The 19,014-nt window shown below is 34.2% G+C and overlaps 2 protein-coding genes across 7 annotated transcripts in view; one reads left to right on the plus strand and one right to left on the minus strand.

The window, feature by feature from the left end:
* Positions 1–19,014, minus strand: part of LOC126753456 (plasmanylethanolamine desaturase-like) — a 68,173-nt gene that overhangs the window by 20,922 nt on the left and 28,237 nt on the right. For 4 of the 6 annotated variants that reach the window (XM_050464952.1, XM_050464948.1, XM_050464951.1 and 1 more), the window contains exons 2-6: positions 12,296–12,458; positions 12,021–12,232; positions 11,728–11,946; positions 9,836–10,005; positions 4,321–9,775 (exon numbers count right to left, since the gene is read on the minus strand). In XM_050464952.1, the coding sequence (XP_050320909.1) occupies positions 9,685–9,775; positions 9,836–10,005; positions 11,728–11,946; positions 12,021–12,232; positions 12,296–12,458 (855 nt within the window). In that variant the 3' untranslated portion in view covers positions 4,321–9,684. Of the gene's footprint in view, positions 1–4,320; positions 9,776–9,835; positions 10,006–11,727; positions 11,947–12,020; positions 12,233–12,295; positions 12,459–14,268; positions 14,417–19,014 lie in introns of those variants that run through there. The other 2 variants (XM_050464949.1, XM_050464947.1) reach the window with 2 other exon arrangements.
* On the plus strand, positions 15,871–18,073 carry LOC126752798 (glutamate dehydrogenase, mitochondrial). The gene is made up of 5 exons (XM_050463781.1): positions 15,871–16,267; positions 16,526–16,813; positions 16,885–17,189; positions 17,257–17,643; positions 17,712–18,073. Exons 1-5 carry the CDS (start codon positions 15,871–15,873, stop codon positions 17,934–17,936), a joined length of 1,602 nt encoding a protein of 533 aa, XP_050319738.1. The 3' UTR covers positions 17,937–18,073.

A 19,014-nucleotide genomic window follows, 5' to 3' on the forward strand; every position in this document is an offset into this window, starting at 1 on the left:
GTTCTGCGAAAGATTTATGGTCCTTTGCGCATTGGCCATGGCGAATATCGCATTCGATGGAACGATGAGCTGTACGAGATATACGATGACATTGATATAGCTCAGCGAATTAAAAGACAGCTGCTACGCTGGTTAGGTCATGTTGTCCGGATGGACGAAAACACTCCAGCTCTGAAAGTATTCGACGCAGTACCCGCCGGGGGAAGCAGAGGAAGACCTCCACTCCGTTGGAAGGACCAAGTGGAGAAGGACCTGGCTACGCTTGGAATATCCAATTGGCGCCACGTAGCGAAAAGAAGAAACGACTGGCGCGCTGTTGTTAACTCGGCTATAATCGCGTAATCGTCAGTAAAGAAGAAAGAAAGGTTAATATTTTTAATCGGTTGGTTTCTTGTTAGTTAGAAAACTCACGGACGCTGTGAGCGAATTGAGTATTGATGGAGCCATCTTCAATCTGATGTTGTCTAATGACGACTGTGTGGAACTCGCTCTGATGGAGAAGAGTTTATAGGATAAAGATCCTTCATTCATTTAAACAGGAAGCTTACGTGGAAACCAAACTAAGACGTTAGTTTAAAAAAAAAGCAGTTACAGCACTTTACACTTCTAAAAGGGCTCAAATTGAGACTAATTGACTCTACACAGTATATGAAGACCAAAAGCCGATAGTACATATATGCATCAGTGGAGCTGTTAGAACAACGCTATTTTACATTTTTACTTCAATTGTTGCCCACAGAAGAGCGAAGTCAGCTCTTAGGCATTCTAAGACACTTAGTAAGTTAACGTTTCCACTCCATATTACGGATTTTCAAACTCCTATAAAATTTTGCTTAAACTCGGTTCCAAATATTGCCTTCCTTTCCAGAGAAGAGGGGAAAAGAGAAAAGGTAGATAGGGACACAGGGATAAGAATCTATACGGATGGGTCTAAACTAGATAATCGATTGGGAGGTGGCGCCATTTCAGGAAAATTAGTCTTCCAAGTGGAGATCACATCATGATTTCGTTTCACTCTAAATTAAAAAGAAAAATGTTAAACAAACAATATCAATGCATTCAATAGTGTCAAATTTGTTTTCTTACTTCAGTTCATTTTTATATATATACTAGGGGATCCAGCCACGCGTTGGTGTGGTATATATCTTATACTATTATTCATATAATAAACTATTCAATACAGTGAAAATACAGGCATAAAAATCCAAGGGATTATACTTAATATTTAATTTTGAATATGTTCATATAAATAAATTTCATTGGAAACAAGTAAGGAAGGGCTAAGTTCGGGTGTCACCGAACATTTTATACTCTCGCATGATAAAGTGATAATCAAGATTTCATTATACGTCATTTACATACATATTTTTCAAATACCGTATTTTTGTAAAGTTTTATTCCGCTATCATCATTGGTTCCTAATGTATATACTCGTATTATACAGAAAAGCCATCAGATGGAATTCAAAATAGCGTTATATTGGAAGAAGGCGTGGTTGTGAACCGATTTCACCCATATTTCGTACATGCCATCAGGGTGTTAAGAAAATATTATATACCGAATTTCATTGAAATCGGTCTAGTAGTTCCTGAGATATGGTCTTTGGTCCATAAGTGGGCGAGGCCACGCCCATTTTCAATTTTTAAAAAAGGCCTGGGTGCAGCTTCCTTCTGCAATTTCTTTCGTAAAATTTAGTGTTTCTGACGTTTTTTGTTAGTCGGTTAACGCACTTTTTAGTGATTTTCAACATAACCTTTGTATGGGAGGTGGGCGTGGTTATTATCCGATTTCTTCCATTTTTGAACTGTATATGGAAATGCCTGAAGGAAACGACTCTGTAGAATTTGGTTGACATAGCTATAGTAGTTTCCGAGATATGTACAAAAAACTTAGTAGGGGGCGGGGCCACGCCCACTTTTCCAAAAAAAACTACGTCCAACTATGCCCCTCCCTAATGCGATCCTTTGTGCCAAACTTCACTTTAATATCTTTATTTATGGCTTAGTTATGACACTTTATAGGTCTTCGGTTTCCGCCATTTTGTGGGCGTGGCAGTGGGCCGATTTTGCCCATCTTCGAACTTAACCTTCTTATGGGGCCAAGGAATACGTGTACCAAGTTTCATCATGATATCTCAATGACGGACAGACGGACGGACAGACAGACATCCGGATTTCGACTCTACTCGTCACCCTGATCACTTTGGTATATATAACCCTATATCTGACTCTTTTAGTTTTAGGACTTACAAACAACCGTTATGTGAACAAAACTATAATACTCTCCTTAGCAACATTGTTGCGAGAGTATAAAAATAACGAATTTAAATTGTTTTCATCCATTCGGACGCCATGACCTAGGATGATGAGTGTCTTGTCTTTGTTCGTCGAGAGAGGACTTTATTTCTCAATTGCCTACTCAGTCCGAAGTAGCACCTGTTGGCAAGAGTATTCTGCGTAGGACTGCAAGGCTGACAGTGTGGTTGGTGTTAATACTGGTTCCAAGATAGACGAAATTATCAACGGCTTCGAAGTTATGACTTGCTTCGAAGTTTCGTCTTGCCCTCGTTCACTACCAGACCCATTTGCTTCGCTTCTTTGGAGTAAGCGGAACTAACGGCGCGGTGGTTTTGGCCAATGATATCGATGTCACATTGTACCTTCTCTAATCAGCTTTACAGCTCAAATTATTTTCTTCAAGAGTAGATTAAAGAAGTCGCACGAAAGCGAGTCGCCTTGTCTGAAACTTCGTTTGGTATCGAACGGCTCGGAGAGGTTCTTCCCGATCCCGACGGAGCTTTTGGTATTGCTTAACAGCTTAGTTTTGCGATGATACCAAATTCAGACATAGCGGCATAACAGCAGCTCCTTTTCGTACTGTCAAAAGCATCTTTAAAGTCGACGAAGAGGTGGTGTGTGCGTCGATTAGCATTTCACGGGTCTTTTACAAGATTTGACAATTATCCTATTAGTTTTCGTTGCATCAAAGCGAACCAGACCGCGCTAGGGCAAGTCAATTTGTTGCCGGGATCATTTTGTGTACTGTTAAAAAAAAAAACTGTCGCAAAATTCCACAAATTAATAAAAATTAAGAAAGTGGGAACTAATGGGTGATCCAAGTAGAGGTTTATTGAGAGAACACCCCAGTGAGCAGATAATTTCACGTTTTCGGCCAGTTGATTGACCACCAAGATCGTGTGATATCACACCGTTAAATTTTTTCCTGTGGGCATATGTAAAGTCTAAAGTTTATACGGATAATAACTCTTCGATTCAGGCCCTGGAGCAAAACATCTAGCGCGTCATTCGTCAGTTATCAGCTTTACAGTCGATAATCTCGAACGTGTCGTCGAAAATTGGACTCAACGGATGGAACATCTGAGACGTAAACGCGGCCAGCATTTCAAGGAGATTATATTCAAAAAATAAATGCAAAAGAATGTTCTTTCGAATGATAATAAACATTCTCCATTAAATTTGAAGTTTCTACCTTTTTTCGTTAAAAATCTTTTTTTTTTTTTTAAATATATACAATGTTCTTTACACGTTTTATGAAATCTTGTCCAAAATCATGTCCGTGTTCGGTCATTGGAACGTATTCATTTGCGGTTATATAGGAATTGCCTTTGTATCATGAAACTTGTCTAGTTAATGGAGATGTCCGGATATGAGGACCGTCCGTATTGGAGAATTTCACTCTATAATTATTTTCTTTGTGCTTCTGGCGGCGTATATCAGCAACACTGCAATAATAGTTTAATTTCCGGGTTTGTGTATACGCTAGATGGCGCGCAAAACCACTTTCTTTTTGCTTGTTGCAAGCAGAAATGTTACACAACACAAACACCCTACTTTTTTTTACAATTTACATGCAATTTTTCTATGCTGACGTCATATGAAATTGGTTGGCGTAATCTTTTCATCTATCATTCTTGGTTGTTTTATAGGGTCTTTTGTCGGGAAGAGTATTATAACTTCGTTGCACCTGAAGATAGCGTTCTTTTATTAAAATTGAACCCTAATTTAACGCACTGTATATAATGAATAATAGTAGTTGGGCTATGACATATACATACATAGGTACTGAAAATATTTCAAAATGCTTATAAAAACATATTTTTTTATATGTATACCTCTTTGTATATACATACATATGTATATAATCAGGCACAATGAATTTACTCATTTTATTTTAGTTTTGCAATGTCACGCCAGTTCGCCATCTCACAGTAATCCTATGCGATTTTTTTTTTACCACTTGCAATTCATTATCTTATCTAAATAAGGTTGATAACAAAAGAAATATGTAAAAACACACATATGACTAGCCATAATCACAATGAATATTGCTTTATTACTTGCAAACAAATACAAAATTGCTTCAGAATAAAGTTGTTTACAAATGTATATAAGTAATCGTATAATAATCAACTTATATAGGTATTCGTACATACATACTTATTTGTTTGTGTAAAAGGGTGCACTCTATAAAACGACGAAGTTTAGATTGTTTTCGTATTTGCTTGTTTGTAGCCACTTAACAGACTTAATTACAATCTTACGATTTGAATTATAATTAAAGCATATGTTGGCCTTATCTTATACAATATTATCAATGATGATTTGTAATGTTTCTTTTCATATTTTCTTTTTAAGGCAAAATGTAAGTCACTTACGTTTTTTTTACGAATTATAATTATTTATATTAAAGCTTTGGTTTTTGGTATAAGTTTCGAAATAAAATGGCATAAGCGTAAAAAGGTGCACATAATATGCGCTTATAGAAAATTTTGTATTCCTAAGTTTTTAATTTAATTTATTAAGATTTCTTAAGAAAAGCATATGCTACAATTTTTCTATAAATTAATATAGGCATAACTGAAAATTTTAAATTCACAATTTAAATGACCTTTGACGCCAAACTGGAAAGATTCAAAAACTAACGTAATATGTCATTTTTATTCTGTATAGAATTTATTTTTAATTTAGAAGTGCCGCATTATATCGATTATAAGTAAATAAAATCACATTAATTAATCTTCGAATTAAGGGTTAGGGGTAATCGGAACTAACTTTTCAAGTTATTCAATAATTAGCAAAATATTCATGGGTGATCTGTAACGTATTTTTTACTTAAAGTCGTGGACGTGTAAAACTTCAAATGAGTTTTCTCAAAACTACGTTTTTTGACGTGGTTACCAGACTGTAGCTCGAAAACCGCTTGACATGAAATTCATGCAACTTTTTGAAAGCATGAAAAAGTATTTCTTGTACGAAGGATTTTTTTAATCTTGTTCGATTTTTTATAATCTTTGGCTGTTGGTTTTTCCCCGAAAATCTAGAAGAATGATCTTAGTGACGCCATTTTGTTAATTTAAAAATTGGTTTCAGATGACCATCACTGGTAATCGCAAGGCGTTACGATTGGAACTAGCTGGAATAACTCCAAGAGTCATTACTTTTAAATTTGTAAATACTTTAAAATTTCACAATACCTTAAGTTATACTATTATAGAAAGTCAATAAAATTTTTGTGAAATATATAAATTAGAACATCATACATGAATTGTCATTAAGTTTTTCGAATTGCTAGAAAAGATTGCATTACATCAGTACATAAGGTGAATATGCATAACCAAACTTTAAATATTCCTAGAAAAAAAAATAACAAAATTTTATTGATTTCTGGAAAAAATAATAGCTTTCAGCAAGTTAAAAATGCATTGCCAGAAAAATTTGAAAGATAATAACAATATGTAATAGTAATTATTATGTTGAATACGCATTATTACCACAATTATAATAACACAGCTATGCACATTTTCTTTTTTAGCAAATTTTCATGCCCAAATTACGCATTTATTGTTAAAAGTATTAAAACTGCTCCTATTTTTACGATTATTGCTTATCTTATTAAATTTATTTTTCCAGTCAAAATTAAAATTCTGCGCACCTCTTTCGCGCATACAAACATCACCTTACCGAAAAAAATATAAGCGGAATGTTTTAAAATAAAAGAATCAAACGTAAAGATATCTAGAATTGCGGTCTTCAAAATTTCCTGTTTAGTCAATAAAATACTAACTCTCGTTTCAAAAGTAATTCGCATGGACTATTCAGAAATAATAATGTCTCCAAATACACAGATATCGGTACAGTCTACCAAAACTATTTTCTCGAATGATGGTACAATACGTCAAAGATTTGGACGTGGAAGGATATTGTTTTAATATTTCTAGACAATTTCCGAAACTTAATATATTGAAAGGTAGAGTATTTAATAATAATGAAAGTAACCGATTTTTTTCAAATTTTTTACTGTCTTGGAAAATGAATCATAGAAAAGTTTTATATTAATAGTCGAAAATTTCCTGGGTGACTATAGAATATCAAATTATGAAGAAATTGTGTAAAATACGATTATAAATCATAAACTCTACGAGTAAATATGAGTATCTCCGCAAGTATCTGGACAAATTTCCGGTTAAGTTAGGAAATTATATTGAAGAAAACGGAGAGTAGTCCCACCAAGACCTAAAAGTGAAGGCAGAAAGGAAACAAGATTGATGGGATCGTCACATGATAGCTTAATTGTCCTTAAAAAAGATTTTTGGCTGGAATATTATAAAAGGAAAGCTCATTAAAGGAGTTTTGTTGAAATACAGCATATTTCCGAAATTTTTCTCTATCTCTACTTCAATGTATTCTTAAACAAAATTGAAATTATTTATCTGTTCATAACATATGTTATTTTGTGTTATAAACTGCGGGCACAAATATATCCAAAATCGATCCTATAGCTAGGGCAAGTGAATAAAATTATAACATTAGATTATTAATATGCGTAAATAAGTATTAATAGCAATGTATTTAAATTTTCTATCCACTTAAGATTGCTTAACTACTGCTAATTTTCAATAATGATTCAAATTTATTTGTAATACAAAGTAAAAATTATTAATAGAACAAGTTTTTTTCAAATCGTATAATACAAAAGTATATTTCATTTTAATGCAGTGGAAGTGTTATGAAACCAACTTAATGTCATTGCAGCATACGCATTTGACTTCTAATCCTATTACGGTTTGCAATTGGACTCAGTTCTATTAAAGTTAAAGCAATTCAACTTTATGCAATAAATACATTGAATGCAGCACGTTATTAAGACACAGTTATTTAGACAACAGCACGATTTTTCTGCAATAGGCTAGCAGTTGCCGCTGTCGGCAAATTAAATATATTTCTAATTTTGCCGACGACAATGGGCAGCCACTTACATATATGTGAAATGTTAAGTTATTATATTAAAAACACTAACAAGTCTAACACTATTTTACCAACAGAAGCATAAAATAGATTTGGTATATCATTTGAAAAAGTTGAATTGATAGGGAGGAGCCTGCTTTAGAAGCTTCAAAAAATCGCTTTTTTTTGCTTAAATATCTTCAAAAATTATCTAAGAATATGTCCTCAAAGTTATAGATGGGGATTCGAAGTATTGTCGAAGCTAGAAGGGAAATAGTGACCGGGCGTCTAGCAGATATATGTACAAGTATGAGCGCTTGGGCAGAAAGCGAAAAATTTGACGCGCGATGTCTCGGTTTTTCATTTTAACGATTTTTCTTAATTGGCAGGCAGGATAGAAAAAAACTAAACGTCGTAGGGAATTGGGGCAAAATTTATTATCTTTGGCATTAAATTATCTTCTATTTAAACTAAAAAAAACTAAGGAAAGTCAAGTTTGAACATATTTTTAAACAACATAAATTAAAATTTTTTTTGGTCAAAACCCACTTTTTTCAATTTTTAAAAAATTGTAGAATTTTACCCTTTTTTTTAAATTTTCTTAGTTTTACTAGAAGATACGTTATTAACAAATAATATATCGTCTATGTTTTTAAAGCATCAGAACAACCAACTTTTTTTTTTTGGCATTACGAACAACAACTAATTCATGTTGCCAACTTAAAAAAATTAAGACTTGATAGATAATTAAACTGCTGAGATTTTTAAACGAAAAATCTAAATAATTAAATTATGTTAATGCTCCCGAAAGGATGAATAAACATTAAAATGCACAGTAGTTTGCGATCAAATTGAAAGGTGAATTTTTAATTTATACTTTACGTGTCTTTCGAATCGGTAAATTTTTTTTCTGTAAGTTGGTAGTACTGTTAGTGACATCTATACTAAATTTCGCGGCAAAATATTTATTAGTATTTGAGATACGCGTCGTTTTGTGAGTCTCTAAAAGTGAATTCTTCAAGTTTTATTATGTCTGAATTTATTGAGCAAAGAAGTGCGATAACGCACCTTCTCATACCGCATTGGTTATTCGTGATCATTTCGCCACATTTTCAACTAATATCGTGCCGAAATCACCGCATTCGCCAGATTTACCTTCGTATAACTTCTGGCTATTCAGCAAATTCACATGACCACTCCGAGGACACCGTTTTGAGGATATAAAAGATGAATCGAAGATGGTCATCCCGACAGAGGATTTTGCCAAATGCTATGATGACTGGAAAATTCGTTGGCATAAGTGTATTGGAGTGGGAGGGGATTACTTTGAAGGAGATGAAATGGACAAAATTCACCTTTCAATTTGATCACAATAGTAGTATTGCAATGAGGAAAATGTTGGAGTCATAACTGATGTGCTGCGCTTTCATTCCATGAATTTCAAATGAATGTTTATAATATGTTCGAAAATTTGAATCTTATTGTAAACTGTTATACCACAACAAAAATTGAAGATCGATAAAATTGATTTTTGGCAGATTTGGGTTGATTTCCATAATACCGAATTTCAAAACTTCAACAAAAATACAGAAAAATTGAGCTGCAAACCGTAGTCGGGGCATTAAACAACATAATTTCATAACAACAGATTGAATAAGATTATTAATTGTTTCAATTAAAATTTTTGTTTTCAAAATTATGGTTATTGTTAAAACTGCATATAAGTTATGCATGGTAGTAATAGTAATAAAAATAGATTGGCGTAGAAATTATAAATTATAAAGTTTAAAGTTAACTTTAAAGTACAATACACACATATGCACTGTCATGTGTCTAATTTGTTCTATTTTGAAGTACAACTTAATTTACCGTTTGTTTCTTTGTTTGTTTCTAAACAATTGACCGATAGTTGTTATTCAAGCAGTTTAATAATTGTATTATCTATAAAAGCTTAAAGTTAAATTATTTAAAAATGATATTTTCTTCTAATTATGCGCTATGTAGTGTATATTTGTAAAAAAGCTTCCTAACTCTCCTAGAGTCTTCACTTAAATTATGTAATTGCTTGTGATATTTGATGTTAAGTTGTTGTTGCACTTTCATTCAACATACTATGTGTGTGGGTGTGTTTGTGTATTAATTTTATGAACGTAAGCTCATATATGTAATATATATGTATGTGTTTGTATGAAATTTGAGAATATCATAAAAAATACTAATTAGTATGGATAAACTGATGCGATTTGTATATTCAGCATTTGTACATTCAGCGCAAGAAAAATTATCATAAGAGTTTAACAAATTTTTATGTGTGATTTGCAGAAACATCCACACGTGTACACACATTCCGGTGCATACGTTCATTTGTATGTATGGTTCTCGACTAGTTTGTGAGGATCTCGAGGATTGAAGCCCATTTCTCAGCTTTGTCCCAATACAGTTATGTCATCTTTTTTGCCCACTTGAGGTCATCGTCGCGTGCCTTGCAGCCTGTACAGTATTCAATTATAGCCTCTAACGTGGGCCAGAATCTAATTAAATGAAATTTAATACAAAAAAGATCGGTTGTGGGTAAGCTATTTTGAACATACTTAATCTTTTCTAATGGCCAATTCAGCCAGCCCGTAGTAATGCAAAAATATGTCTCATGCGGTGCTACGTGATGTATGCGGTGATGTTTTCGTGGTAATACTATGTGATAGTTTTGCAAGAAGAGAACCCATCTCGGTAGACCCCAATAAGTATGCGACCATTTGTGAATCTGTAATATATAGGAAATACTGAAATACTGAGGGATATGAAAATGTTGAAAAAAATTTATAATTTCTGAACACATTGAGGAGCATACGTAAATATGCTCGGAGGCTTACCATCGCCTGTCAAGTGGAGATCACTATTAGAAATACAATTAGTATGTTTGCATAAAAATATTAATGCCCGGTTTCACAGTCCATACTAGAATTGTGCTTAAGATAAACAGGAAAATAGTGTTTTTACAGTTCATACTTAAGTTATGCTTAAGTAAAAAAAATGAGAGATTTAAGCAGTGCTTAGGTAACAGCTGATTTTTGTTTTGAATTGTTTTGAATTTTCAGTTATTTGTCAAAAGAAGAATAATAAGAAATAATAAAATATTTTTTGTGAAAAAATATGGAATCGGATTGGGATTTCCACCAGTTCCAATAGATGCTCCGACTCGCTAGCGGTGAAATTCGGGGTTCTTTTGTTGTTTTCACCCATTTTCGATATAACTTTTCTCGCAAATTTATGTATTGTATGTTATAATTTAAATATTTCAAACACATTTGTAAAACATATGTTGCCCATAATGTTGCCATATATCATTATAATATTTTATAGAAACTAAGCATTGACTGTGAAACGCAAACGATTACTCAGTCTGCAACAATGCTTAGCTAAGATTTTATTTGGGCACAACTTAAGTATGGGCTGTGAAACCGGGCATAAGTACAACATTTCAGGAATATATATACATATTCCAAATCCTCGAAATATACAGTGTTGAATTCAGCCCATTCGAAAATAGTGGACTTTTTTCAAACGATTAAGTAAGCGGTTGCTGCTTTGAATCCAAATTCTTCTATAGGTTGCATCAATTCAAACATTGTCTTGGGTTTTTCTTTGCTCATTTTAGCGTAATAGGGACTCTTACATTCTCTATTGGTTTGAGATCCAGACGCATAATGACCAATACAATAAAGTAATATCCAAAATTTAAACCAAAAATTAAACTTAAAAATAATTATGGTGCTCATAACACCATATTTAATAGCATGTTTTCTAACAACGTAGATGAAAATGCATTCTTGATAACTACTGGCAGCAAGGGAATGGAGAGTTTGTGATAATGTGATAAAATGTTTCCTCAGTTAAACGAAAAAAACTTATGAATTTACAATAAATATTATTTAAAATCTGTTTAATTGCCAATAAAACTTTGACTTACTTGGTATTCGGAAGTTCGAATGGGTTTAAGTGGTCTCGAAGGCTGTTTCTTAAACGCCACACATCAGTTTTGGGACTAACACTTTTGTCGTCGTAACATAAATAAAACCTAAGGTTTATTTTAATATTTATTCACTTTTTTGTGAACAACAACCAAACTAAATTATTTTAATTTTTCGTTTTAAAATTTTCAGCAGTTTAATTATCTGTCAAATCTTAATTTTTTAGATTAGCAAAACCAATCAAACTTCGACTGAAAACAGTTGAAAATTGTAATAGCTAAAAGCAGTTGTCCTGAATTGTAGTTGAATTCCTCCATTTCACGAATTCGACAAATGATGAAGTTCTTCGAAACAGCGTTCAAATTATCAGAAATATTTCGAACTAAATTCTTTATAACGAGCATTGGCATTCTCCAACAGTCACTTATATAGTGACTCTCCGTTTTCTTGTGTTCAAAAACTATTTTTTTACGGATTTACTTCTAAATCTTAGTTTCACTATATTTAGAACTCACCTGATTTGTCATAGCCACAAATATTGAACACAAAAACAAATATGATATCCAGCCAAAATCTTGCTGGATATCTTGAGGTGATTTCGTGTTAAAGCTGTATGCTAAGAAGCCCAATATGGGTATGCTAACCATAAAGTTGTCACCATTGGTTTCAATGAAGTCATGCCGCGTTATAGACGTTGGATCCAGATGATGTTCACGGAAAGGCCGTAAAAAATTCTGAATAAATGCAAATTGTAATTTATACCTATATCCATATATATTTGTGTACATATATTACAAATTTAACCAACCTTCCCAATGACCGGTAATTCAACGCTACCCCAAGTATCAGCTGCCCAGTGGACTAATCCGGAACCGAAGTCGGCCGTTATAATACCACACAACGCCGATACACAAGCCACACTCAGTCTTTCAAAATGTATATGTTTTAGGATCAGTATCAGGTCAACTAACATGAGTGCGATGCAGGTGTAAACGCAGACTATCTCTTGTAGACGTTTCCCTGCAAAATACGAAACCAAAGAATATCCTCTGCAGGAAATTAAAAAGTAAATAGAACTTTTACCTGGGCCATACAGCTTAGCAAGCTCTTGTGCACCCTTATGTTGTGGTCCCCACCGAGGAGAATTCTTTTCTGTGTTGAATACCTGTTCGAGTGCCGAATTTCCATTCGGATCCTCCTCAAGCATTGAATTTTCCATAATCTCTTGATCACTTTTTAATGGCATCTGGAAAAATCCATGAATTCGTTCAATAACATTTTACGATTTTCAATTGTGTTAACTGAAAATGATGTTTTTCTTGATAATTATGAGGTAATGAATTCAGTTTAAACTATCGCCCAAAAATGTTATATTAAGGAGCATATGTATATATACTAAATATATATACAGTAGCGGACAGTGAAATCCGGACAACTGAAAAATAATAGTTTTTCTTATTATTTAGTTTTGAAGCGATCCCTCAAGCTGATACGTTCTATAACCCGAACTTCCTTAGAACTTGTCTTCTTCTTTGCTCCAGAGCCAGTTTTTCTCTTAAGAGACCTGGTTTTATCGAAATTTTTCTGAAATTCTCCGATGGAAGACTTGCTGAAGCCAACTCTATCACTAATTTCCCGAATCCTCTGATTTTATTTTCGCAAAATCAAAATATGTGACCTGGTCTACGAAAAGGGGGCTTAGGTGTCAAAAAAAGGAGAACAATTAATGAGATAACGAGAAACTGACGATTAGTTTTAACAGCTTTCCCCAGAAAACTAGTTTTCGCACGTTAGCCCCCTTTTCGTAGACCAGGTCACATATTACTTTTTTGCAATTCGGATTTTTTTTTTAATTTGGCTTATTTAAGCTTTAACGAAGCACGAAAAAAACTTTGAAACTATTGAAAAAAAAAAAAAACTAAAAGTTGTTATAAAAAGTGTACAGATCACTAATTTATGTGAAAGAATAAACTTTTCCGCAGAAAATTATACTTGACGGTTACAATTGTGCTTTAAATACAAACCGATGGGTTGTCCGGATTTCACAGTCCGCTACTGTACATATATAGCCATGCATATACAGAATGATATATATTTTGTGGTCAGGAAGTAAATTAAACTTGGAAAGGTTTTGAAAACATCAATTAGGTATAATTTTAACTGTGAACCGGTATATGTACATTGTGACAAAGAAGTATCCGGAAATTGTAAATAAAATGCAAATTAATTATTCATCAATATTTATTTTGTCGCCTTCAAAGTAATCCCTCGAAACACTTTTCATAAGCACTTTATGGGATGGCCTTCTGCTACTTCAACGAATTTTGTTTTATCTCTTCGATCGACTGAAAACGGATTTCACGGAGCACCATTTTCAGTTTCGGAAACAAGAACGGAGCCAAATCTGATGAATACGGTGGTTGATCGATGATATTCGTTGGGTTTCTGGCTTTAAATTCAGCTTTATCGAGACGAGTCGAGCAAGAATGCGTTTCATACCCAAAACATCCACCAAAATCTTTCGAACGGACTCTCTAATATGTCCTGACGATTTCCAAGCACCATATCCTTCACTTTTTTAATATTTTCATACGTTCAAGAGGTCGAAGGTCGTCCAGAACGAGGCATGTCTTAAACGATCTCTCGACCGTATTTGAAGGTTTTGTAGCACTCGTCGGCTTGTGTTTTTGATAAAACTGAATCACCGTAACCCCTTTGCAACATTCACAATGATTCCGCACACGAAATTTGGTGTGAAATACAAAATTTAAAATAAATTCTCTGTTCAATATTTTTTATCCCTTGTATAAATCGCAATGCACTACTGAGGTGTGCCGACTTAAGCAGCTGCTCTAAACAGACTGGTTGACAGATCGCGCACATATTTGGCGTAGTAATTAAGGACAGTCCTACCACCTTAGCAACATTTTTTTGAAATATCATTTACCCGGGGAGTTTTAATATAATTTCAAGGTGCTTTTTTGTCACAATGTATGTATACATGAAATTATGAGCTGATATAGAGACTTGTGATAATAAATCGTTAAGGTATTTACACTCAATTAACACGAAGCGTAGTGGTGACCAATTCGCTTTGAACATTTGGCTGGCACTGAAAAAATAGAAATCCAGATCTTCAGATTTCAATCCCACAACTCACGAACCATTCACGGTCAAAAGTTTATACCGAAATCATTGCCAAAACTGCCGTTAGGGATAAAATTAAAAAAATATATATATCTTTCCGTTTATTATTCAAAGATATTCAGCGCTTGTTATCAACAGAAAAAAAGAAAAATCCTGCAACTTTAAATTAATATTTACTTCATTTAATAATTATTTAGAAGTTCTTCATCTATTTGACCTGGCCACCAGTCCAGGGCTGTATGGAAGCTCAACTGGTCGTAGCTTCGGCTACAAGGTCAATACCAAAGACTTTAACCTGGTACCACGGGGAGCAGTAGCCCCTGGAGTTCGCTCCAGTCTGCTCATTGGGTTTGGCCCTTTGTGGAGATTCGTGGTGGCTGTGGTTAAAACCCAAATCGCGGGAAGAACTGACTTTGTCAGTCGAATGTGGAGTTGCATTGCAACCGGGTGCCGGACCCAAAGTACGGCAGAGGTTTTAGATGGGCCTCGAGCCCTACCAAGGTGGTTAGTGTGTCCATGCCACACTGCCGATTGGTACTGAAAATCGTTACCCAATTTTTAGGGCGCTGATCGACGCATTGTATTGATCCATTGTGCTTTTGAGCATCGTGGAGTTAAGCTGTCGCCAGCAGGATCCCACGTTAAACACTATCACATTATATCTATTTGACCCAGGCCTTTATGGAAATGGAAAAATAGCGAGTACTTAAAGTTATAATGCAGTTTGATATTACATCCTTGGAGGAAATCATGGCAAGCTGAATGTTTGTGAGGTAGGTAAGTTGGATACTAAATCATCCAAGTTCACCTAAATATTAAATATATTTTCCATAAAGTAGCCTTAAATAAAGTAATATAACTCTGAATGAATTGCTATTATATTAAAACTCATCTAGATGGAACATTTCGGGTGTTAAAGTATTTGAATCAATCTAAAGTTCTCCTTCACCCGAAGATTTAAAAACAATTCACATGAGCTTAGGAATTGTACACAGGAAACACTACAGTGAATAATTGAACGATATTTTATTTTATTTAGGATTTTTGCTTTCTTATTTTCAATCAGTTATCGGCTATATAGAAAGCTTGTAAATACAAGTAAAAGAAAGGTAACCACACAATCGCTTTAACTGAACTGAATAACGGAACTTTGCGCTGAATGGACTAACAACTTAAAGTTTTGGTTGTTAAAAAATCATTTGATACTCCCGATATGTGAAAACTTGCTTTCTCATTCGACGAAAAATAATAATATATAATTGAATCATGCTTCAGTTCATTTTCATATATTCATAAGAATTGTTGTTTTGATCGCAGCGCATTAATTTTGTTTTCCAAAGAGAATATTTAAAAAAAAGCTTTAAGAAATAAAAATAAAAGCGTGTTTTTACAACGAATTAAATAAAAAAAAAAAAACAAATATTAAAAAGATTTATATATATACATATATATATATACATTATATACATTTTCTTAGCAACCCTTCTATATAGGAGTTGCTTTGTGTCAATATGTCGTTCCTACAAAATGATAAGCTATTGCGATCATCACTACCTAAAACAATATTGTACTGGTCCGGACTTGGGGCTATTCGCGAAAAGCATGCGATCCCCAAGCATTTGGAAAAAATTGCCAAAGACAAAGATCCACCATTTGCACAGATGGTTGAGTACTATTATCATTCGGCGGCTCAGCTTATGGAGCCTATGATGATAAAAGAACTGGAGAAGTATCCGTACATGAAGAAGGAACAGCGTGAACGACGTGTTTCGGCCATGCTGCAATTGATCGGCTCAACCACCAATTTATTGGAAGTTACCTTCCCTATAATAAAAAGTGATGGTTGTTACGAGCTAATTACCGGCTATAGAGCACACCATACCAGACATCGATTGCCACTCAAAGGAGGTAAGTTGAATTTTACTGCCATAAAAAATAGGTAAGAATAAATTAGAACTACGAAGCAGCATGTTTCGATAGAAAAGCTCATTTGTTCAAGAAGGTTGGCACTTTCTGGAATATATACTACATACATATGTGGATATTTAAATTTTCCGCAGTCCAACCTTTAGTTATTTTGAATTGATTTTTTTTTTTTTTTGTTTTTTGAATTCAAAGTCTTGGCATATTTGATTTCTTTAAATGCTTTCATCCGGTTATTTTTAGGTATACGTTTCGCCATGGACGTAGATGCCGATGAGATACGTGCTTTGGCTTATCTGATGGCGTTTAAGACGGCTTGCGTAAATGTGCCTTTCGGTGGTTCCAAGGGCGGCATACGGATCGATCCCAAAAAGTATACTGCACACGAGCTGCAAACGATTACTCGTCGCTATACAATGGAGTTGTTACGACGCAACATGATAGGTCCTGGTATAGATGTACCAGCACCAGATGTGAATACCAGCGAACGCGAGATGAGTTGGTTGGTGGATCAGTATATTAAAACTTTTGGTAAGTTCAAATATAAGGAAACTCTTAGTTGCAGAAGTAATATATGTTATTTTGTTATCTGACTCGTTAAGGCTACAACGATGTGAATGCTTTAGCCATCACGACTGGTAAGCCAGTAGCAATTGGTGGTATAAATGGTCGTACTGCCGCCACAGGACGTGGTCTGTTTAAGGCAGCTGAATGTTTTATTATGGATCAAGATTGGATGAATTTATTAGGCTGGAAAACTGGTTGGAAAGATAAAACAGTGATCGTGCAAGGTTTTGGTAATGTCGGTTCATATGCATCTGTTTTCGTAGTAGAAGCTGGTGCCAAACTAATCGGTGTGCAAGAAATTGATGTATCACTTGTAAATGATAATGGCATTGATCCTAAGGCATGTGTTTTAGTTAAGAAGTTAAAATTTCTATGCTAACAATTGTCGAAATTTACCATTAACTCAGGATTTAATGGACTATTATGCAAAAAATAAGAAATCCATCAAGGGCTATACGAAAGCTACTGAAAAAAGCGGAAGTCTGCTAGGTGAAAAATGCGATATACTAATGCCTTGCGCTACACAAAAGGTTCTCACTGCTGAAAATGCCAATAGTGTACAAGCAAAGATGATTTTGGAAGGCGCTAATGGTCCTTCGACGCCTGCTGCCGACGAAATATTACGTAAAAAGAATGTACTCATTATACCAGATATGTATTGTAATGCTGGCGGTGTAACGGTATCTTACTTTGAGTACTTAAAGAATATCAATCATGTATCTTATGGTAAAATGAACGTGAAACGCGAAAAGTCTATAATCAATGAGATTTTCAACTCCATCAATGAATGCAATGTAAGTTAGTAGATTTTTTGTACGATCCAACATGCAAATAATATAGTTCGTTAACATTTCTTTGTTAGGATAAATTTGCGCCGAATAAAAAGTTGGAGCTTATTCGAGACTGTACGAAGGAGGCGGATATTGTAGACGCTGGGCTGCAAACAGTTATGGAGACTGCTGCAGAAGGCATAAAATATGTGGCCAATGAATACGCTCTGTGCAATGATTTGCGCACGGCAGCTTTCATATATTCGATTTCCAAGATTTTTCTCGCCTTAGAAGTAACGGGTATTTCTCAGCAGTAGTTATTGATTGTTTCAGAAATGATTTGGCGATCATTTTAAAATGTAACATATAAAGACTAACGTTTTAACTCTCAAACTGGTCATAAATAGTGTTTTTGATGGAGCTAAAATGATGTCAGTCCAAATATTTTTCAATCAACCCACGCCTTAAGGCGTAAAGAATCAGAGAACTTAAACTTAATTGTCGGTTGTGACCGAGTATTTATTATCTAGCAATTTTAAAAGATCAAAGCCAGGAGTATATTTTCAGGAGTTGACAAAGGGCACACTATTACTGGAAAAGAAGTTCATACATTAATTTATCTCAAAAATAACCGATATTTTTGGTATAAAGTCAGATATAAGATAATATCTGGTTCCTTCAAAATGTATGATCCGATTTCGAACATTTTTAGGTAAGAGATGGTATATCTTGAATTCAATAGTGCAAGGTATTGTTCCGATGTCTTCATTGGAACTTGATTTATACTCTTGTGCTGCAAAGTGAAAGAATCAGATGGAACTTTGTATTGTGTTACATGGAAAGTAGGCGTGGTTGTATTCCAAATACGCCCATATTGACACTACAATGTAAGAACATCAGGATAATATAACGTACCGAATTTAGTTGTAATTGGTATCATACTTCCAGAGATATTAAATTCACCGGTGTCATGGCCATTGTCCTATTTTTACCATAGTTTATTTAATCCTTCAGTGTCATCTCAGAGGGAAAATTTAATGCTTCTGTGGCGTTCTTGTTTAGAGAGTTATCGCACTTTTACAGTCCATCCGATTTTATCCATTTCTACGAAGTATGAGGAAATGCTATAAAGGCATGTTCTTAGAAAATTTGGTCGCTTTAGCGGCTTGTTAGATATACTTGTATACCATTTTTAAAAAGTTCTAAGCCTCCGGAAGATTATAGGTTTGTTTCTCAATTTGCAGTTTAGTTATAGTAATAAACAGGTGTTCGCTTAACGTCACTTTGTAGGTGTGACAATGAACCGATTCCGCTTTCTGCAATTCCAACCACGTTTGGATGCCAGGAAACAAGTACATTATGTAATAAGATATTTAGATTTTTTCTCAAGTCATC

This window comes from Bactrocera neohumeralis, chromosome 3 (assembly GCF_024586455.1).
Source record: "Bactrocera neohumeralis isolate Rockhampton chromosome 3, APGP_CSIRO_Bneo_wtdbg2-racon-allhic-juicebox.fasta_v2, whole genome shotgun sequence".
Taxonomy (NCBI): Eukaryota; Metazoa; Arthropoda; class Insecta; order Diptera; family Tephritidae; genus Bactrocera; species Bactrocera neohumeralis.